Source organism: Aureobasidium subglaciale (genome assembly GCF_000721755.1).
Source record: "Aureobasidium subglaciale EXF-2481 unplaced genomic scaffold scaffold_3, whole genome shotgun sequence".
In the NCBI taxonomy this organism is placed as follows: Eukaryota; Fungi; Ascomycota; class Dothideomycetes; order Dothideales; family Saccotheciaceae; genus Aureobasidium; species Aureobasidium subglaciale.
The window spans coordinates 182,593-201,188 of record NW_013566992.1 but is presented as its reverse complement, the minus strand read 5'-3'; the positions used below and the strand labels follow the sequence as shown (position 1 = coordinate 201,188).

The 18,596-nt window shown below is 49.3% G+C and overlaps 10 protein-coding genes across 10 annotated transcripts; 3 read left to right on the top strand and 7 right to left on the bottom strand.

Annotated features, from left to right (window-relative positions):
* Positions 1-52: 52 nt before the first annotated feature.
* On the bottom strand, positions 53-1,771 carry AUEXF2481DRAFT_471905 (uncharacterized protein). The gene is made up of 3 exons (XM_013491570.1): positions 1,532-1,771; positions 1,291-1,476; positions 53-1,093 (listed from the first exon to the last, which is right to left on the bottom strand). Exons 1-3 carry the CDS (start codon positions 1,730-1,732, stop codon positions 158-160), a joined length of 1,323 nt encoding a protein of 440 aa, XP_013347024.1. The 5' UTR covers positions 1,733-1,771; the 3' UTR covers positions 53-157.
* A 483-nt stretch (positions 1,772-2,254) lies between these two features.
* On the top strand, positions 2,255-2,811 carry AUEXF2481DRAFT_2155 (uncharacterized protein; the record flags this gene model as incomplete). Its single annotated transcript, XM_013491151.1, has 3 exons — positions 2,255-2,518; positions 2,570-2,747; positions 2,771-2,811. The coding sequence occupies 3 exons, from the start codon at positions 2,255-2,257 to the stop codon at positions 2,809-2,811; spliced, it is 483 nt and encodes a 160-aa protein (XP_013346605.1).
* Positions 2,812-2,845: 34 nt separating this feature from the next.
* Positions 2,846-3,651, bottom strand: AUEXF2481DRAFT_2154 (uncharacterized protein; the record flags this gene model as incomplete). The annotated part of the gene is made up of 4 exons (XM_013491150.1): positions 2,846-2,929; positions 2,982-3,161; positions 3,212-3,361; positions 3,430-3,651. 4 exons carry the CDS (start codon positions 3,649-3,651, stop codon positions 2,846-2,848), a joined length of 636 nt encoding a protein of 211 aa, XP_013346604.1.
* A 136-nt stretch (positions 3,652-3,787) lies between these two features.
* Positions 3,788-4,746, top strand: AUEXF2481DRAFT_36695 (uncharacterized protein). The gene is made up of 4 exons (XM_013491353.1): positions 3,788-3,966; positions 4,029-4,089; positions 4,164-4,293; positions 4,346-4,746. Exons 1-4 carry the CDS (start codon positions 3,919-3,921, stop codon positions 4,455-4,457), a joined length of 351 nt encoding a protein of 116 aa, XP_013346807.1. The 5' UTR covers positions 3,788-3,918; the 3' UTR covers positions 4,458-4,746.
* Positions 4,747-4,818: 72 nt separating this feature from the next.
* On the top strand, positions 4,819-5,776 carry AUEXF2481DRAFT_26576 (uncharacterized protein; the record flags this gene model as incomplete). The annotated part of the gene is made up of 3 exons (XM_013491248.1): positions 4,819-4,891; positions 4,933-5,646; positions 5,694-5,776. The coding sequence occupies 3 exons, from the start codon at positions 4,819-4,821 to the stop codon at positions 5,774-5,776; spliced, it is 870 nt and encodes a 289-aa protein (XP_013346702.1).
* Positions 5,777-8,900: 3,124 nt separating this feature from the next.
* AUEXF2481DRAFT_471834 (uncharacterized protein) lies at positions 8,901-11,088 on the bottom strand. Its single transcript, XM_013491569.1, has 4 exons — positions 10,998-11,088; positions 10,603-10,926; positions 10,373-10,549; positions 8,901-10,320 (listed from the first exon to the last, which is right to left on the bottom strand). Exons 2-4 carry the CDS (start codon positions 10,808-10,810, stop codon positions 8,936-8,938), a joined length of 1,770 nt encoding a protein of 589 aa, XP_013347023.1. The 5' UTR covers positions 10,811-10,926; positions 10,998-11,088; the 3' UTR covers positions 8,901-8,935.
* AUEXF2481DRAFT_36691 (uncharacterized protein) lies at positions 10,960-11,783 on the bottom strand. The gene is made up of 2 exons (XM_013491352.1): positions 11,402-11,783; positions 10,960-11,347 (listed from the first exon to the last, which is right to left on the bottom strand). Exons 1-2 carry the CDS (start codon positions 11,730-11,732, stop codon positions 11,133-11,135), a joined length of 546 nt encoding a protein of 181 aa, XP_013346806.1. The 5' UTR covers positions 11,733-11,783; the 3' UTR covers positions 10,960-11,132.
* A 1,092-nt stretch (positions 11,784-12,875) lies between these two features.
* AUEXF2481DRAFT_471843 (uncharacterized protein) lies at positions 12,876-14,947 on the bottom strand. Its single transcript, XM_013491568.1, has 4 exons — positions 14,519-14,947; positions 13,827-14,468; positions 13,589-13,770; positions 12,876-13,538 (listed from the first exon to the last, which is right to left on the bottom strand). The coding sequence occupies exons 1-4, from the start codon at positions 14,913-14,915 to the stop codon at positions 13,017-13,019; spliced, it is 1,743 nt and encodes a 580-aa protein (XP_013347022.1). The 5' UTR covers positions 14,916-14,947; the 3' UTR covers positions 12,876-13,016.
* Positions 14,948-15,186: 239 nt separating this feature from the next.
* AUEXF2481DRAFT_72492 (uncharacterized protein) lies at positions 15,187-17,258 on the bottom strand. The gene is made up of 9 exons (XM_013491502.1): positions 17,097-17,258; positions 16,947-17,039; positions 16,819-16,888; positions 16,366-16,764; positions 16,143-16,311; positions 15,983-16,093; positions 15,665-15,929; positions 15,451-15,611; positions 15,187-15,396 (listed from the first exon to the last, which is right to left on the bottom strand). The coding sequence occupies exons 1-9, from the start codon at positions 17,166-17,168 to the stop codon at positions 15,234-15,236; spliced, it is 1,503 nt and encodes a 500-aa protein (XP_013346956.1). The 5' UTR covers positions 17,169-17,258; the 3' UTR covers positions 15,187-15,233.
* A 326-nt stretch (positions 17,259-17,584) lies between these two features.
* AUEXF2481DRAFT_2149 (uncharacterized protein) lies at positions 17,585-18,571 on the bottom strand (the record flags this gene model as incomplete). Its single annotated transcript, XM_013491149.1, has 2 exons — positions 17,585-18,450; positions 18,505-18,571. The coding sequence occupies 2 exons, from the start codon at positions 18,569-18,571 to the stop codon at positions 17,585-17,587; spliced, it is 933 nt and encodes a 310-aa protein (XP_013346603.1).
* Between the last annotated feature and the right edge of the window lie 25 nt (positions 18,572-18,596).

Genomic DNA, 18,596 nt, shown 5'->3' with positions numbered 1-18,596 from the left:
GTAGAGGACGTGAAGCAATAGCAAACGCCATCTAGCGTGATGTCCGGGGCCATGAGACGTTTATTGCGTCCCTCAAGCATCGTCTATTCGCTTCGTCTGAGCGATAATTCTGACCACCGCGTCTTTTCCCGCTCGCTCGATATCCCATATAGCACTATTAAAAACCGACTCTGCGCTTCTTGCGAGTGTTGGTCTCGTGGAAAGCATCTGGCACAGCCGCCGGCGTCTGGACGTCAGCGCCATTCGAAGAACGTCTGCGCTTCGACTTGTTGGCCTTTTCCTGTGCTGCTGAGAGCTTCTCAGCATGATAAGCTCTTGCCTTGCCCATGCTTGGTTCTACCACCTCTGACTCTGACTCCTGCTTCGCTTCTGCGGATCTCACAGTTGAGTCATCATCAGTCGTGGACTTGTGCTTCTGCTTCTTTGCTTTGCTGCCAGGAGCGTCGTCAACGTTTTGACGCTTACCCTTGCTGTCTCCGTCGATTTTATCGACACGAGACTTCTTCTTCGGCGGCAGGGGCGCTTTGTATTCGGGCTCTGCCTTTGGGTCTGGGGAGAAGATTTCTGAAGCGACAGAGTCACGCTTGCGCTTCTTGGCTGCCTTCTTACTGGCGCGTTTGCGTTCCTTGGCTGCGAGGCGAGCATTGACTTCTGAGCTTATGTCTTCGACAGACTCTCTGCGTAACAGATCTGGCTTTGGGGTTGATGGTGGGATGCCGTCATTGTCGTCTTGGGTGTTGACTTCAGAGTCCTGAGCAGAAGATGACTGTGCGGAGTGCTTGGATGCGGAGGGCGTGGCTGGAGTTTCATTCTCTGGTGGCGGCGTGATGTTCTCTTCCAAAGCTTTGGAAGACTTGGACAGCTTCGAAAGCTTGCTAAGCTTCTTGCCCTTACCCTTCATGGGCTTCTCATCAACGCTATCAGAAGATGGAGCATCCTTGACTGTGGCCGAAGTATTTGAGATATGCTTGGCCTTTCTCTTCAGTGGAGTAGATTGCTTGGGCTCATGGACATGCGGCTTTTTCGAGGATTTCACTTCGGGTTCCGAGTCAAAGTCGCTTTCAGTTGGTAGTGGAGGTGATTCTCTCTTGACCTGACGAAGCATTAGTCGAAATGTGACGAAAGTAAGAACCACAATGTCAATAAAGTGTGCCATGAATTGAATTGGAGAAATTCATAGCATGAGCGAGTTCTCTCCACGAAAGAAGTGGAGCCGGACAATGTCTCGTCGGTGTATTGATGCAATGCGACAATGGCAAGAGAGACAGGAGACGCGACAATCAGACTTACGTTGGCGGCACCCAACTTCTCAACACCGATAGCAGCATCCTTGATTTGGCCAACAAGTAGAGCATACTTGTTCGAGACTTTCGTTTCATCAACAGAGTCTTTGTCAGAGTTGACGGCGATGGTCTCGGCGACAGCTTCAACAATTTCAGCATGGGCTTGCAGACTCTTTGCACAAGCATTCAAAACCTGCGGTGAATTTATCAGTAAATCACCCTCATGGTCAAAGTGATCATACACATACATCTTGGAGTAGAGCCTCGAGCACAGCAGGAGACTTGTCGTCAAGTATCGTCTTGGCCTTGTCACGCGCAGATCCAAGGTGTTTCGATTGTTCTGTCAAATCCTCGCAACCGGTGCGCAGAGCTTCGATGAGAAAGAAGCGAGATACGCCTTCAGCGGCACGGAAAGGCATGTCCTTCGTCGAAGTCTTCTGTTCCGCCATGATGATGTTGTAAGTTGACAACTTTTTGATGTTAATTGTTTCGGAAGGAAGGTGATGCGAGCGCGAAAGTGGTCGGCTGCGACGGGCCGACCCGAGACGTGCAGAAAGCTAGAGCCAATGGAGGAATTGCTTGTACGATCAGAACGTTGTCGATGCTCACGAGTCTGTCGCGTTGGCTCTCACGATCACGATCTCACTGTTGAGTTTTACTTTCTCCAGGTGGATGAAGTCCGCGGCAGGAAGCGGAGTCTGTGGTGACATCAGAACCGTAGTGTTGCACTTCACTGCTAAATCAAGGAAAGCAAGAGGAGGCTCAAGGACATCCACTAAGGAGAGGACAACGGCAGTGCTGCAGTAGCATCTGCAGTCCTCGCAAGCTTTCCAACACATGAATCGTGACACGAAGAGCGTGAAAGCCCATGCGGGATGACTTCATATCTTTCGACTTCTTCATGAACACTTAGAGAACATCCACACTCCTGCTTCACATGAACATATTATTTCCTCGAACAGCCTATCAATATGCATCTCTATCTGACCGCTGCTATTGGAGCACTGCTCTGTGCAACTACTCAAGCGTATGACTACCTCACCGCTACTGCTCTGGTCACCAATGCTGCAAATGAATCAGCACTTGAGTGTTGGCGATTCGCGACACCGCTGATTGACTCCTCACAACCTGGTATCCGTGGCAGCCTAAGCATCACATTCAACACTAGCAGTGCTTCGTACACCATCATTCCGCCCAGGTTTAATGGCAGTGTTCATAACAGCCCAGCACCACAGGTATATTAGCCTTTTTGACTCGCTGTTACAATGCGCTGACGTGTTCGCTAGCTCGTCATCTACACGTCTGGACTAGCACACATCTCGCTGCCATCTTCGACTGATGAAGCCTGGTTCATTGGCGGAAACCAAGGTCTGCTGGTCGCTGCTGACACGACTGGAGACGGTCATATCACAGATTACCCGTCTGAGCAGTCTACAACCGTCGTGACTATCCCGTTCATCAACGGTACGGTACCTGATCATGTCAAGGTTTCCTCAGGAGCTTGTCATTTCAGCAGCATTGGAGGTAGATCGCTGCAGGATCGAATGTGGATCTGAGGACAATTACTCAAACTGGTTTTGAGGGAATGGTGGGGCGTAACCTCGACGAGTGAGGAAGCCTGCAAGACTTCTTTCCAGTTTCACGAACTATCATGATTTTTAGCATAGTTATCACGGAACGTCCTCGAATCAGACTTACGAGTCCTTTCTCTTCCACAACACCGTCCTTAATCCAGAATCCGTATGAGCCCATCATATTTGCCATCATGACATCTGTGAACAACCTGTCTCCGACAATGGCGACCTGGGACGGATGCGTGACTCCTGTGTCTGCAGCATTACGAAGATATGATAGCACATCTGGATGACAGCCAGGTTTCTGAGGTCGTGGTCAAAACGAATTGGATACATCGGCCTTAGGAAGCATACCTTTGTGTTGTGTCTAAGAACTTTAACGCCAGTGTTCTTTTCCAGAAGGTCCGCTTCTGCGCCAGTGGGGTCTGACAAAGTTCCGGCAGAATTTGATACAATTACTAGACGCGAACCAGGATATGCTTTGCGAAGCTCTTCAAATCGTTCCTAGAACATGATTAATCGAGATCCATTGACCTGTGACCTTTGAATAGACATCTGGAGGCAGGGCTTACAGTATACGGCTTGTAAACCTCATTTTCCTTTGGTACAGCAAAACAGTTGTCTTTATCGAGCACCACAGCTCTGATGTCTACCTTCTTCTCGCCATCTGCTTTGTTGAATGCTCGGCAAAGAGGGATTGGTAAGTGATTGAAAGTCGAGACAGTATGATGAGGCAAGCACAAAGATGGATCCCTGAAGAGCCTGAAGAAGCTCAAAGTTCCTGACACGTTCATATCGATGATAGGTAATGAAGTATAAAGATGATCAAAGAAGATAAGATGGTCGAGATCGACTCAAGATTCCCGCCAAGAACATTATCCGACGCCAAGGCTGTTCCTCTTGAAGCTCTGGAGATTCGCGCGCATCGCAGTCCTGACGAGTGACGACTTGCTCTTGATCCATTTCTCTGTACCTCTCCTCCTCGCGCATCCGTCTTATATATCTCACGCTCTCTCGACCAACACGCGCACCATACGACATCCGACACATACGGATCAGCCATGACTTCAACCATTGGAATTCCGATCAAATTGCTCAACGAGGCAACCGTACGCGCATCTCTACACTCTGTCGCATTGGAAAGAACTTGTGTTGATGCGCAACTCTATAGGGCCACATCGTCACCGTCGAAATCACATCTGGCAATGTCTACCGCGGCAAGCTCCTCGAAGGTGCGCATTACATATGCAATGCTGGCTGAACAAACAGCGAAAGAGAAAGGGACAAGACACTGACGAGATGATAGCCGAGGACAACATGAACTGCCAACTCAGAGACATCACTGTCACCGCAAGAGATGGTCGCGTATCACACTTGGATCAGGTCTACATCAGAGGATCGCACGTCCGATACTTTATTGTTCCCGACATGTTGAGGTAAGTGACAATGCGAGAAGCGACGAGAACAATGCTGACGAGAAATGTGCAGGAATGCGCCCATGTTCAGAGCAAGAAACGTCCGTGGAAGAGGTGTCGGTCTGGCCAGAGGTCGCGCCACTGTCAACAGAGCTAGAGGCCAAAGAGGTGGACCCCGTGGATAAACACCCATGTCAAGTCACTGGTCTTGTTTACGAAGTTAGGAAAGGGGAAAAGAACAAAAGTTCCGTGTCGGCAGAGCATATGGGTCATACACATGCCGCTTCGGGTGATGGGTCCAAGCCAGAAGCTGAAGGCAGTAGAGGCAGCCCGGCACAGCGCAAAAGGACTCATACTACGTCCGACCATCGCGTCACCTCTGCCGCCATCTATGAAGAGGCGCAGAGGGCATGATGACTCTGCAAGATATTAGTCACGTGGAAGACGAATGAAACAATCAATTCCAAGCTCCCTCCACATTTGTTTTCTCCATCTTCATCCTCTTGATGTAACAATTTTATGAACATGCATCTACCAGAAACAACCATGGAAATCAAGCACCCACGTCGTATTCTTGTACTAGGCAAACCAGATTGCGATATTTCTCGCGTGGTCAAAGGTGGACTCTCTCTTCCGCGCACACTTTCCGCCGCATCATAGGCTCATCTATTGCGACAGAGCTGACCGGTTCCGCACCTACTCCCGACACCTCGACCGGCTCTCTCGCCGGCATAACACATGAATGGACTCTCAAAACCGCATATTATACAGCCGCGATACCCCTTTGGATTGACGAGATCGGTGACGTCGAAGCCTGGACCGCCGAGTTCCTAAAGCCCGAAGCAAAAGAAGTTGTGCAAGCACTGGGAGGCTGGATATACTGTTTCGAGAATGGCAAGAAAGAGGATGGCGATGAAGTCACAATATCCGAGGAGGTGGAGAAGACGATGAAGGCTGTTAGCGACGTGGTGGAAAGAGCTTGTGGTATGATGTGGGATGGTACAAGACTTGCCATCGACCTCACACCGACAAACAAAGACAAGGCTACCGTTGTAGTAGAAGAACAGTGTCTGGATCTTGGATTTGAGTACATCCACATTGATGCAGAGGGCAAGAATGAGTATGGAGAAAAGCTAGGATTGGAAAGAGCGAAAGAGGCACTTGAAGCAAATGAGTGGTCTTCTTCCGCAGCCGAAGATGAAGATGAAGATGTTATTGGAGGCATGGATGACGAACAGGCGCAGATGAATGCTGAGCTATGGGGTTTGAAGGCCTCATTACTCGATCCAGACAACGGAGGCGACGAGGACGAGGGAAGTGCTTTCCAGCTTGAGGGGATGGAGCAAATGATGAGTCAGTTGATGGCCATCAAAGGTAGGTTCGATTGTTCTCTATGGTGGGCGGAATTGACGGTTCAACAGAAACTACGGCTGGAATGCCAGAGAATGAACGGAAGAGGTATGCTGCACGAGCTGTTGACGACCTCATGAAGGACTTTGTCTAGGATTTTGTCTAGGACTGAGTCCCGCCTCTGTGGGCAAGCAACTACGGCTGTGAGAAGACGGCCATAGTGATGATGAAAGGAGGCGTGGCCTCACGTCCGTAATATACTTCTTGAGTACAATAATGGCAGTTTCATGTGTCAGGCAGCCCACTAGTTGAGATTGGACAAGCGGTCTGACATACTGGATCTTCACCGCGACATGTTGAGACGTCTGTATATCTACAACCGTATGACCTATATCATCACGACTGTGACCATTCCTCTTCCTATAGCAGGTGGCATTTGAACAATCACATGCATGGACGGAGTTTAATAATGTGTAAAGGCCGACCCCGCATTCTGGGTGCGCATGGTGGGTGCACAGACAACAACAAACAGTCGAACTTGTCGTGCCTGTCACTTTTCTATACAACGCGGCTCGAACAAGATATTTCTAGACAGCTCGTTGATTGTTAGGCTGTCGCATATCTGATCATGCTGTCATCACCACCACCGCCAGCGCCTCCGCCGCATCGCACACCTCATGGTGACGAACCGGATCAAACACAATATTCTCTAGATCTCGATGCTTTGAACCTCGACGATGAAGCCAGTGCTTTCGACTCGCCCAGCATGCACCGTGTTATCGACAAGGTCCATAGTGATGATATCGATGGTCCGACTGATTTTACCGTAAACCTGGCAAAGTACTTTCGAGGAACTCCGCGCAAACAACCACTACCAGCATGGGAGGAACAGCAGGACATGTTCGATGAGACGGCGGATTTTCTGACCAATTCCTCGCTCAACACCTCTCCCAGACTCGAACGCAACACTCAAAGCGAACCTGGTGCCAACGACTCTACGCCTCGTCCCGACCACGCTGACGACGAGGTGCCGAGGAAGAACATGCTACAACCTACCGTTGAGGACTACTACTCCGAGCTGACTCCTGGCCGTCCTGCCTCCAATCATCCTACTCCCGACCCGCAAAGACGCTCATACTCGACTTCGCGATTACGCCAATCCCAAAACCAGAGACCGTCAAGTCCTCCTACCATGTCGTCTATGCGATCACCCATGCCGCACTTTGACAGCACTCCCAATCAAAAGCCGCATAGTCTATATCAAGAGCTGCAGAAGTTGCGCGAAGTCAATGAATCCTTACTTACTCAACTCGATACTGAACGCGCATCCCGCCAGTACCAACGTTCGGATCGCTCACAAAGCAGAGGTCGTTCTGAAGATGACAATGAGCTACAATCCCTACGAGACGAGCTGAATCGCTTGCGCAAAGAGTCTCAGCAATACCAAGATCAGATGCTGGACCTCAAATCAGAACTGGATGATGCGAAATCTGCCGAGAAGGATGCGCTGAAGCTTGCCGAAGATCGCGCAAAAGAGTTGGATCAAATGCACGATAGCGAGGATGCAGAGATACACAATCTACAGACTCAGCTTGGACAAGCTCGTGAAGCCGAACGACAGACCCACAATTCGCTCGACAAGGTCAAGGATGAGCTGAAGACGAGAGACAGCTTACTTGCCGATCTTCGTGGTCAGCTGAAGCAGTCGCAGGATAATCTCCGCGAGACTGAAAATGACATGCAAGATTTGAAGACTTGGAATGAGGGACAGCGCAAAGCTAAGAGCAATGAACTCCAGCGTGTACAACAGGAGTTGTCTGATGCAAAAAGAGACATCCAGCAAGCGAAGGACGATAAGGAAGAAGACGTGGCTGTCAATCGTACCAAGGTCGATATGGACGACGAATATTCGACATCTGAGAAGCAACAAGAGCTCGAGCGACAGATTGCAAGCCTGCAGACTCAGCTCGAAGACATGCGGAAGACCATCGAAAGTAAGGACAAACTCATCGCAGACCTCAAGTCTCAAATCAAAGACGACTTGACGAGCCAGGACTTGAAGAAGCAATTGCAAACAGCTCAAGATGCTCTGGCAGCAAAGGAGAAGGCTGTACAAGCTGCTCATGAAGATGCAGATACGAAAGCTGCAGACATGACTCGAGCACTCGCACAGCAATTGCAACGAGCCAAACAACAACTCAGTACACTGGAGACTCACAAGGATGACTCCGAGGCAAGCTCCGCCTTGGCTCAACTCGGAGCGCAGTTACAGAAAGCACGAGATGAACTCGACTCAGTACTACATGCGCATGCATCCGAGAAGGAAGCTTGGGCAAAAGCGGACAGTGAAGCTCAGCAGTCTCAAGCAGATGTCTACGATCAACTGAACAAGGAGCGTGAGGACCGCAAGAAGTTGAATGAGGAAGTTCGTGCCTTGCGAGAAGAGCTAGATATTCTCCAGCACTTCGATCGATTGGAAGACAAAAACCCTGTTGTTGATCGAGACAAGTCAATGCAACAGCTCGCTAAGACTTTGCGTAAGGAACTCCAAGCATTGAGGTCTCAACTCGAATCTCAACAGCATCAACATCACGAAGAGGTAGAGCGGCTCCGCAAGTCCTGGACTTCACCACCTCCACAAACCCAGTCTACGAATCTAGATAATCTGCGATCAGAACACCGCCGCACCATCGACTTGATCGAGGAGGGCATGGCTAGTCTCCGTACCTCTCGCGATACTCTCTCGTTCCGTGTCAACGAATTAGAGACAGCTCTTGCATCTTCTCAGTCCTCTCTCGAAACCACTTCAAACTCTCTCATTCTTGCCGAAGCAGATCTGGCCGCCAGGACTTCCCAGCTAGAAGCTGTGACTACCACATCCGGTACTCTGGAATCTCAATTGCATTCGACGATTACAGAGCTCGAGCAAACGAGAACAGAGTTGTCAGACTTGCATGCATTGAATCTCGATTTCGACACCAAACTATCCACCACTCTTAAGAAGAGGGAAGATTCTTGGCGCGCGAAGCTAAAGACCTTGAAGCAGGAGTTGGCCGACAGCAAAGAAAAAGTATCTACTCTAGAAGATGAAAGAAAGGGAATGGTCAAGGCATTGATGGGTTACTGGGGTAGAGAGGAGTTTGGAGGAGATGATGATTCCGAACTGGTCAACGAGCAAGATGAGGAGCAAGACGCCCTGGATAGGGAAGGTCAGAAGTTCAGGTATAGGTTTGCGAAGGCGTGAGAATGATTCGAGATCTCTTTAACGACCATGATGACAACTTTGCTTGGCTCCATCCTGCCACTCTATCCTCTACTTTCTATTCAATGCCAAATGACTCGTCATCAAATCCTGCGACACCAATGCACTCATCAAACTCACTTCTCCAGCCAACACAGTCCCCGCAACAATCGTCGCCAGCCTCCTCGCATCCCCTCCGTCCTCCGTTATCTCCTTGCCATCTTCCGCCTCTCCACTCAAGCCCAAAAGCCCAAGCATACTTCTCTGAGCCTCTAAACCCGTGCCTCCCCCCACAGTCCCCACCAAAACCGACGGCATGGTGACACTGACTTTCAAATCCCCATTGTCCAACTCTTCCATCAAAGTCATGCAATTACTGCTTTCAACCACTTGTGCTATATCCTGACCCAATGCTGTGAAGAGCGCAGCAACAAGGTTTGCAGCTTGTGCATTATAGCCTCCTGAACTCATGCCCGCCAACGCCGACCCGACGAGATTTTTACGCACGTTGCATGCTACCAAATCCTTTACTGTGACCTTGAGAATGCTAGAGATTGAAGAAGCAGGGAGGATGGCTTCTGCACAGACGGATTTCCCTCGTCCGAGGAGCCAGTTTATGGCCGAGGGTTTCTTGTCTGTGCAGAGGTTGCTGCTTAGCGTTTTTGAAGTCATGTCGTCTAGGGCAGGGCAGAGGTGGGAGTGATTGGGTAAACTCGCCAGAGCGGCCGAAACACCTTTTCCGAGCATATTCATGCCCATTGCGTTGCCGGTGGAAGCTTTGAAGCGCAAGTACAACGAGCTCCCCACGACGCGAGAAGTTGTGGATACGAGCCGAGCGTAAGAGGATGTAGCGTCAAAGGATTCTTTTAGTATTTCCTGGCCTTTGCGGGAGTCGAGGAATCGTTTTACACTTGCTGCGTGAGATAGGGAGGGGAATGTCAGTACTGGCGCTCGAGTCATTCCATCATCGAGGATCTCGGTGTGGATGCCAGAGCCGGTGTTTAATGCTTTGGCTCCTCGGTTTGTACTCGCTATCAGAGCACCTTCTGTTGTTGCGAGGGGAATGAGATAGGATACCCCGTCGATGACAAGGGGTCCTGCTATGCCTACTGGGATGGGCATGTATCCAATCACGTTTTCTGCACAGCGGCCATGTACTTGTGCATAGTTGTAGTTTTCGAACGGTAAGGCCGAGTTGATCAGGGAGGTGCTACAATCTTTGAATGTGTTCTTCGTGGACGAGAGGAGGGTCCGCCGGATCCGAATGGCTCGGTAAAAATCGTTCGTGTGCCGTTCGAGGGCGTGCAGTGGAATCCTTTGGTCTAGAATACGGCCGAGAAGTGGGAGATCTTCTGATTTGCAAGGTCGCGTTTGTCGTTGGTGCGGAAGCGCAGAGTCCGCAAAGTCGGCTTTCTGTTGGTATAGATCTATGGAAGGAGTGGCTATGCGGCTGGCATCTGGATGAGTTTCAGCAGTGAAATTAACGTAGCGATGATGTTGCTTGCTTACATGCTGAATCTGTGTAGTCATCATTTGGTTGTGATACGGTGATGATTGGACTCTGCTGTGGTGAATCATATCTCGGCTTCGTGAGGCTGCTGGGAGCTGAGAAAGAGGTTTCGACTCCGTTGTCGTCGCTGGGACGACTATCGAAGTGTTCACGAATGATAACTTCGTCATTATCTCCTGTATCATCTGTCAAACCTCGAGCAAGATTGGCAGATACGACGCGAACAGACCTTTGAGATGTATCATCATGACCGTCCCGATAAGCGAGCAAGCAATGAACATTGATGTACTGTGTGTGATTGATAGCACTCCATATAAAAGCAGCTGTAGAGCAAGAGCAAAGAATAGCGTTCTGGAATCGGTACCCTGAAACAAGGCTCTAGCTCTCCACTCCCACATTGGTTCATCCAAAGTCATGATGTTGTTCCAGGCTCTCATCGTATAGATTGGAGTTATGTAGCACGAGTGCAGTAGTTCTCGGGAAGATTCTAGAAGCTGTGGTGTCGTTGAAAATCGTACGACATTTTGCAATCTCTATAATCGAGTCTGTCCTACTAAGAAACGCAGTTGTGAATACACTGAACAGGACCGGCAGTTTCCCGTTCAGTACAAGAGGAAGACATACCAAGAAGAGATTGGTCAGTTACTGCTTACTACCGTATCGGGCTATTATCGTCCGGTCAGGGAGCCGTCCACGACAGCAGCACCTTCCTCCCCACTCCATAACGTCGACGCTCAAGAATCTTGTCCAGAGTCGCATTCAAAAGTATCTGCTACCATCAAGAAGCTGATGAGCCATCGCTACACTCCTATGTGCGCTTTGCAGCTCGCTTCTTGTCATCTTCTGCTGGCTCAGACAGTCAACTTCCTCCACTTTTCTCATCACCTCTTCCAAAGCTTTCGTCTGGAGAAGCACCATCGGACTCATAACTGCAAGCCATTCCTCCAATGTGTCGATCGAGTACTGACCCAGCGGTATCGCCTGATCAAGTCTATTACACGACGAGTTGAAAGAATTGACATAACTAGCATCATCAGAACCGGACCCCCGATGTTCGCCTGAAGATCGAAAGTCCTTACACGCTTCGTCAATGAGCAAGGCCATCTTTCCCACCATACGCACTACCAGAGATACATTCATCTGCTGTGTGACACAACTGTCACAGTCAAGAGTCCTGCTACATGCCTCCCAGGCCTGCTTGTTACACTGCATGACAGCATCCAGCGACACCATCTTGTCTCTACCAATGTGTCGTGGGAGAGTCTTGTACGCTTGTCTCTGTTGTTGTGTAGTTGACTCACGAACATTGAAGTGCTGCAGACGGCCCACCATAACGCCGACTTGCTCAAAAGACGTCATGAGGTGGTGAAGACATCCAGTCTTACACGACAACGAGCTCGTGTTGCTTGGTACACGCTGGCTACTTCCACGTTGAGTAGGGGCAGCAGCTGGTGGCATTACAATAGTCTTTGCTCTTGTGGTCGGGAGCGGAGTAGGCGGCTTACTCACGATAGCTTTAGTACCTGTTTCCTCGACATGGCCCCGCGTGTTATCAATAGCGCTGCCATGACGGAAAGCAGGCGTTTGGGAAAGCCTCGAAGACACTCTATCATGTCTAGATCGCATTTGTGGCTCCGTGATATTGTCCTCATGATCTCGTTTGCTTCCACGTGCTGAGCCCATCTGCTCCAAGTCGTCCAGGGGAAACCCTTGATCCAAGACTGATCGTGTAGGACTGGGTAAAGGTGTTGCAAAGCCTCGTAATATGGCTTCTATATCTTGACCATGCAAAGGTTTGTTCCTTCCTTGATTTTCGTCTGATGTGATTTGGCGTTGCTGCTGCGTAAAAGCTGTAAATTCCTGGCTTGGCTTGTTCATCTCTGCTCTTGTTGATGGTAATATGTGTTGAACTGAATGTCCGGCCGGCTTGATATGTTCTAGGAGCGTTTAACTTGGTTTCTTCTCTTCCTTGCAAGTCACAAGAATGTGCAGAGATACTCCATCTGCAAGAGAATTGTTGTTGCACAGCATCTCGCAGCTCATGCGCCAAACATACACAGCCCAACAGACAAGCATGCCTTGGCTATCACGGCCTCGTCTGTTCTTGCAAGACTTGAGCTCTGGCGACGATCATCTCGTTGATTATTCTCTTACCTGCATAAACCCCATTACCCCAAAACAGATCGCCAGCCGGAAAATACGCTATCAGGAAATCGCGAAAGGCAGGGGGTTGCCTAGGGGAGTTATATCCGCATGAATCAAGCGCCGAGTCTCGAGAATTCCCTCGTTCAAAGTGGCCTGCAGTGTTGTATTGACATCGGGCAGGTGCACGCGCCTTTCATGCAGTTGATGAGGATGCATGTCGTAAGGGCTAGGCAGTCGTAGCCTTCAAGCACGTGAAGTCACATGCCGGATAGCGCTTGTGTCAATATCATGCAATGACGATAGATAAATAGCGAAGTTCATGATTTTCATCACGGCTGCACGAAGGTTGATGCAACATGAGATTATTGGTGGTTGATCGTTACAAAGACGAGCGAGAGACGGTGATGGAATTGCGAAGGCGGGGAAAACATCAAGGGCCAAGGGAAACTCGCGCCACCACCACCTGTCATTCTTGGACCACTAAGTGCTGTGTATACTCTATTTTGCGTTTTCCGATGATGCGTTCCTCTTCTTCAAGGTCAAGCGAAGTGTATCTAATGGCGCCAGTGTGACCTTGCCTGCACACTTGAGGTCCAAGTCTCGCCGAACAGTCGCGACATCCTGCCCAGGCTCAAGCTCTACACGATAATCTCTGAGCAGCGATGTCAAGAAGGCGATGTATTCTGCCTGAGCAAACTTCCTACCCAAGCAAGACCGTGCGCCGTCAGAGAAGGTCAGCAATGTGCCTCTCATATGTCTTGTCCTGTCTGCAGCGACGACCTTCTTGTCAGTGTTCTCAGCTTTGGGCTCGGGCATCCATCTGGAAGGATCCAGCTCGGTCGGATTTGGCCAGTACTTTTCTGAATAATGTACAGCTGGAGTGTTCAGATACACTCTGGTCTCTGGTGGCAAGATGTGAGAGCTGACCTTGCCGCTACCAAGAGAAACTTTTATCTGTTGCGGTTTCGAGACCATCTTTGTGATCAGAAGCACACCCGGGTACAGTCTGAACGTCTCATACTGTCGATGTCAGCGCCTGCGGTCTGTACACATGGGCAAGTCGTATCTACCATGAACCCGTATAAGTAATGAAGCTTCTCGAAATCTTGTTCGTACGTGAGTTCATCTCGCCCATCAGCTTTCGCCTCTCCATATATGCGGTCAATCTCTGCTATTGTCTCATTCTGTATGTCTGGGCGAACGGCCAAAAGTGCAAGACCGTAGTATATGGAATTTGCAGTGGTCTCATAGCCTGATATGGTCAAGATCAGCAGGAAGACCATGTCACTTCGATCTCTCATTACTTACCCGCCAAAAGGTATATGAACAGATTACCCATAACTTCATCTTCGGTGAACGCCCGCTTCTGGACCCCGTCTGAGGAATTCTTGCTTGACTTGGACTCAGAATGGGAAGCTTCGAGGAGCGAGGTCAGCAAATTGCCGCGGGTCGCGACTGCCCTCGTATCAGATGTGGCTCCAGCTGCGATCCTTCCTCTTTCATTCCTGATCATCTGGCGAAGATACTTGTCCAGCTCCATGTGTGCTTCGTTTGCCTTCTTCAACGGAGTCATACGAAGCAACCAGCCTGGGAAGAGAAGGATGGCGACCATGAACCCCGTTGTGTCGCTGATGGCCTTGAGAAAGCTCATGATGTATCCTTCCGGTATGTCTTGATGCTCCTCATCACTCGTCGTCCAGTTGATTTGCTTTCCGAATCCGGCAAGCGAGATGACTGATAGGGTGAGAGCATTCAGATCACCGGAGAGACTGCGCGAGCTTTCTTTCGACCACGCTTCGCATAGCACTTGTGTTTGCTTGAGCGTCTCCCTCCAGACAAGTGAGTTGACACCGCTGAGGTCTCCAAAAGGTGGAGCGGTAATTCGCACATGAAACTGATAGTTTTTTCCTTCAGTCGTAGCAACGTTTGGTCCATAAGGTTCCAGCAATTCTGTCACATCAGTACATCGTTAATATTCAGGCGTGATGAAAGATACATACTATACTTGTCCATTGGCTTCGGAAAATCATAGCGCCTGTTCATTACATCCCATGCCATCGCGGCATCTGCACAATAGCAAATTATGCCGTGCGGAGCAACACAGAGAAAAACGTCACCATACTCTTCATGCGCTCTTCTCTTATCTTCCCATTGCCAGTCCTTGATGATGAAGCGGCACCAGCGAGGCCACCCTTGTCCTTTGTCCAGATTTCGGTGATATACTGTTCGTAGAATTGGCGTCAAGCAGAGGCCCAGAAATTCAGTCTCGAGGATGGGTGTCCACGTCCAAGGTAGACCGGTAGCTTGTGCAAGTCGAATGTTCCGCAACCAGATTACGAACCTATATAGTAGTGCTCCAACAAACACAATTGATGCCGCATGCAAAAGACCAATCATCGTGGACTACAGTGATCGTCGTTGGAATCAGACATGGCTGGTAGCTGGGTTTTGAGCAAGCCCATAGTTCACTGAAGGCCAAGTGAACGGACACTCGGACTGTCAGGCTAGGGTAAATTTGTCCGAACCGGAAGAGGAAACTTGCGTGGTCACTACAGCTGAACCTACGACAACGCCTTCCTTGTTCTCTTTCGGATTTGATGAGATACGATGTGGTATCGAGGCTCTGCAAGAGGCTTGAAAGCGACCTTCACGAAGTCGTTACGTGCGTCATGATCACTGTGGTGGCTTCGATTGCTAAAATTGTTTATTCGAAAATCAATCATGCTTACGCTCTTCAAAGCGTACAAAAAGCTCTGGCTTCGTCCACATGACATGCTCTCTGCTCTGTTCTTCCCATTCCAAGGAATTGTCAACGAGGATCATATCGTACTTCCAATACATCTTAGCCATTATCAGATTCATCTCAACATATGCAAAGCTAGCGTCCGAATCAGTATCTGTAGGACAAAGATTATACCAAGAAGCAACTTACTTTCTTCCCAAGCATCCACGAGTACCAAGCGAGAAAGGCTGACTTGCTTCTTTGACGTCCTCACTCACAGCATCAAGCCATCTCTCAGGATTGAACGTAAAGGGATCCTTGAAGTATTGCTCATCATGCGTGACTGTCCATGCACTTGTATACACATCGACCTGACGTCGATTAGTATTGGAATCAACCTAGTCTGCATCAATATCGTACTCACGCCTGGTGGAATGTAGTGGCCATCAATTTTTCCTCCAGTGGAAATTCGAGGAAAGCCACGAGAGCCTGGTGGATAGATACGCAGGCCTTCAGATATGACAGCCTGCAAGAAGGGAAGCTGCTGCGCCTTGGTTGCATTGATGTCAGCGTATGAGCTGAACTTTTGACGGATCTCAGTTTGCAAACGTCCCAAATGCTTCGGGTTTTTGAGTAAGTAGTAAGTGCAAGCAGCCAGGAAGGTGGAAACTGTCTCTCCACCCGCGATACTATGGGGAATTAGCTCATCTTTTTCCATCATCACAACTTCATCCAAACATACACCAACGTCGACGCATGCGCTGTCAATTCTTCTTGATCCATCTCTCCACTTTCCACTTTGCGGATGAGGTGGGACATGAAGTCCTTGCGAGGCTCCTTTTTTGAGAGACGTCTATGTACTTCATCAGTACGATATCAATCAGCGCATGATACTGTCTTACTTAGCAACTTTCTCTCTGCTCAAACCCGTATGTTTGTCGCGTAGCGACGCTGTCAGTGGCATGATCCAACGACCCAAAGTCACGAATAATGGATAGCGACGTAAGTTGTCAACTATGGTGATGAAGAATAGGTGTTCTTCGATGAGTTCCGACCAAAAGTGCGGTTTGCCTGTAGGTGTCAGAACATACGGTCAAATACTAGAACTCATCCAGTTATACTCACCAGACTCAATACATCCGAAGCTCTCGCCAAAAGCCATTTCGCCCAAAATATCAAAAGCGATCATCTCGAGCCACTTTGTCATATTCAAGCCTCGTTCTGATGCCCCATCACCCTGATCAAGGCTGCTGACAAATTGATCCACACAGCTATTGATGATTTGCTCCTGCTCGATTAGGGCTTTTGTGCTGAAGGCCGCAGAGAGACTTTTTCTCATTCGGCTATGCTTCTCAGGTCTCCTCTCACTTCCGATGCACAGTGACTTAAAGCCAGAGCCATATATGTCATAGAACTCGGCCTTGATCATCGTAGGTTGGCCAGCTGTAGGATGTCCATAGATGGCTTTCCAAGAATCAACGCCAGCAAAAGACAACTCGTTTGGCGATACTCGAAATACGGAGCCTACACAATCTCATCAACCCATCAATCATGCTGGCATTCTCAAAGTGTCTTTACCGTGTATTTTGTGTTGTTCGTAGATCCGACGGTGGAAACGGCCTCCTGCGGAGTGGTATATTCTCCATAACTACACACAAGTATGTGAGTCATGCAAGGTATTCTAATTATGGCGACTTTGCTCTTACGAGAGAAGATCTAGCCAGGAAAGGTCCTGGAAAAGATGCAAGCGGGTGAAAGTATAGGTTGTACACTATGTGTGCGAGAACGTAGATCAGAGCCTGATTATACAGCATCAGTCATCTTTACTCAAGTGCAGATAGTCGTGAAAGCCTTACCAGGACCGTAGCAATAGCACATGCAGCAGTGATGTGACCCCGTTCGGTGGGTAGCCCAAATTGCGGAGTCATGTTTGACAAGCGTAGCTTTGCGTTGTCAACAGAGGCATCCACCTAGCTGATTTTGCGACAGTCGAAACCGGCCTTTGAGTTGATGTAGAAGGAATGAGCCGCTAGTCGTGCGCGTCCATCAAATTCGTCAGTATGCCGGTATAAACAAGATCTTGAGCCGGATATTTCCCAAAGTGGAAGTCACGAGCCTCACTGCGTGCAGCTACCCTTTTGTTGCCTAACGCTCATTGGCGATTCTAATTGAAGACGATAGTTCTCTTTCCCAGCGGTCTCTTGATTTACAAGGCTATGATCAGTCGTCAAAACACACGAAAGTTCGATCGATGCATCTTCTCGCGCCTTTTAAGACAAGTTCATATAGTGTATCTGTGCTTATTCTTCTCTTAAAGCTGTGGCTGCAACTCTGTATTTTCCTCCTACGACGATGCATCGCTCGATAGAGGTCTCATATCTGTCAGCGACTGTTGGAACGCTGTCATCTCGGTAGTATAATCTCCAAACCATTGTGGACGCAGCTCCGCCAGAGGTTGCTCCACTTCTGTCCATGTGTCACCTAGAGTTAGAATAGTCCGACCATTCCATCTGCCTCTACTTGAGATCATCTCAGACGTATCTCTCCCATATCCCTCGACTTGCTTATCTTGGTAACCGACAGCGGAAAACGCGACTGCGAGTCCTACATGCTCAGCGCTCGATACTGGAGCACCAGCCTGAATAATTGGTGCAGCAAGATTTGGAGGAAGAAGCCTTGTAATGGTCGCTGCAGGGGCCACGGTGTTGATTGTAGCTCCATGGGTGTAAGGAAGAGTTGAACGTAAAGCACGCACAAGCCCAATCACACCACATTTGACAGCCGAGTAGAGAGGCAAGCTTTGCTCTGGCGACAGGCCTGTCGCGCTCGAGGTAATCACGATACTGCCACCAGGACCTTGTCGTTGGAAGGCAGATAGACCAAGCTTGACTGTGTTGAGCACAGCCCTCAGATTGACATCAATAACGGGATACACAGGCTCCTCCAGTGAGCCATCGGAATCGAACGTGTCGGCGAAATGATCCACGTACTGGCTGACTCCCGCATTTGCAACGACAATATCCACGTGGCCAACGCTCATAAAAGCAGTACGCAGTTCGAGCCACGACACGACATTGCAAGTCCGAAATGTGATATTCTCAGGGTTTGGACCGTCATCTGTGTGAGGACCAGATATGTCGAGGATGTGACATGTGGCATGGTGTCTGGCGAGAATACGTGCGGTCGCGAGTCCAATACCTGAAGCACCACCTGTCAAAGACGTTAGCACACTGTAAGGTGTTCTCACATAGCTTGAGAGCTCACCCGTTATTATTGCTACTTTTCCAGAAAGGTCAGGGATGTCAGAGTCCGTCAGTTGGATGGAAGTCATGTTTCCCACTTGTCTTGAAGCACTA

What these genes read in the sequence shown, in the direction of transcription:
- AUEXF2481DRAFT_72492 (XM_013491502.1), bottom strand. Translation starts at nt 17,168, where the DNA reads ATGACTCCGCAATTTGGGCTACCCACCGAACGGGGTCACATCACTGCT. An exon ending in TCCTGGCTAGATCTTCTCTC is followed by an intron (nt 16,889 to 16,946) that starts GTAAGAGCAAAG and finishes ACTTGTGTGTAG; the next exon opens with TTATGGAGAATATACCACTC. An exon ending in GCGCATGCGTCGACGTTGGT is followed by an intron (nt 15,930 to 15,982) that starts GTATGTTTGGAT and finishes AATTCCCCATAG; the next exon opens with TATCGCGGGTGGAGAGACAG.
- AUEXF2481DRAFT_471834 (XM_013491569.1), bottom strand. Translation starts at nt 10,810, where the DNA reads ATGAGAGCCTGGAACAACATCATGACTTTGGATGAACCAATGTGGGAG. An exon ending in CATGATGATACATCTCAAAG is followed by an intron (nt 10,550 to 10,602) that starts GTCTGTTCGCGT and finishes CAGATGATACAG; the next exon opens with GAGATAATGACGAAGTTATC. An exon ending in TGACTACACAGATTCAGCAT is followed by an intron (nt 10,321 to 10,372) that starts GTAAGCAAGCAA and finishes AAACTCATCCAG; the next exon opens with ATGCCAGCCGCATAGCCACT.
- AUEXF2481DRAFT_36691 (XM_013491352.1), bottom strand. Translation starts at nt 11,732, where the DNA reads ATGACGTCTTTTGAGCAAGTCGGCGTTATGGTGGGCCGTCTGCAGCAC. An exon ending in GGGGTCCGGTTCTGATGATG is followed by an intron (nt 11,348 to 11,401) that starts CTAGTTATGTCA and finishes ATCAGGCGATAC; the next exon opens with CGCTGGGTCAGTACTCGATC.
- AUEXF2481DRAFT_36695 (XM_013491353.1), top strand. Translation starts at nt 3,919, where the DNA reads ATGACTTCAACCATTGGAATTCCGATCAAATTGCTCAACGAGGCAACC. An exon ending in CCGCGGCAAGCTCCTCGAAG is followed by an intron (nt 4,090 to 4,163) that starts GTGCGCATTACA and finishes ACGAGATGATAG; the next exon opens with CCGAGGACAACATGAACTGC. An exon ending in ATTGTTCCCGACATGTTGAG is followed by an intron (nt 4,294 to 4,345) that starts GTAAGTGACAAT and finishes AGAAATGTGCAG; the next exon opens with GAATGCGCCCATGTTCAGAG.
- AUEXF2481DRAFT_471905 (XM_013491570.1), bottom strand. Translation starts at nt 1,732, where the DNA reads ATGGCGGAACAGAAGACTTCGACGAAGGACATGCCTTTCCGTGCCGCT. An exon ending in TCGAGGCTCTACTCCAAGAT is followed by an intron (nt 1,477 to 1,531) that starts GTATGTGTATGA and finishes AATTCACCGCAG; the next exon opens with GTTTTGAATGCTTGTGCAAA. An exon ending in AGAAGTTGGGTGCCGCCAAC is followed by an intron (nt 1,094 to 1,290) that starts GTAAGTCTGATT and finishes ATGCTTCGTCAG; the next exon opens with GTCAAGAGAGAATCACCTCC.
- AUEXF2481DRAFT_471843 (XM_013491568.1), bottom strand. Translation starts at nt 14,915, where the DNA reads ATGATTGGTCTTTTGCATGCGGCATCAATTGTGTTTGTTGGAGCACTA. An exon ending in GAAGCCAATGGACAAGTATA is followed by an intron (nt 14,469 to 14,518) that starts GTATGTATCTTT and finishes CTGATGTGACAG; the next exon opens with AATTGCTGGAACCTTATGGA. An exon ending in GTTCATATACCTTTTGGCGG is followed by an intron (nt 13,771 to 13,826) that starts GTAAGTAATGAG and finishes TGACCATATCAG; the next exon opens with GCTATGAGACCACTGCAAAT.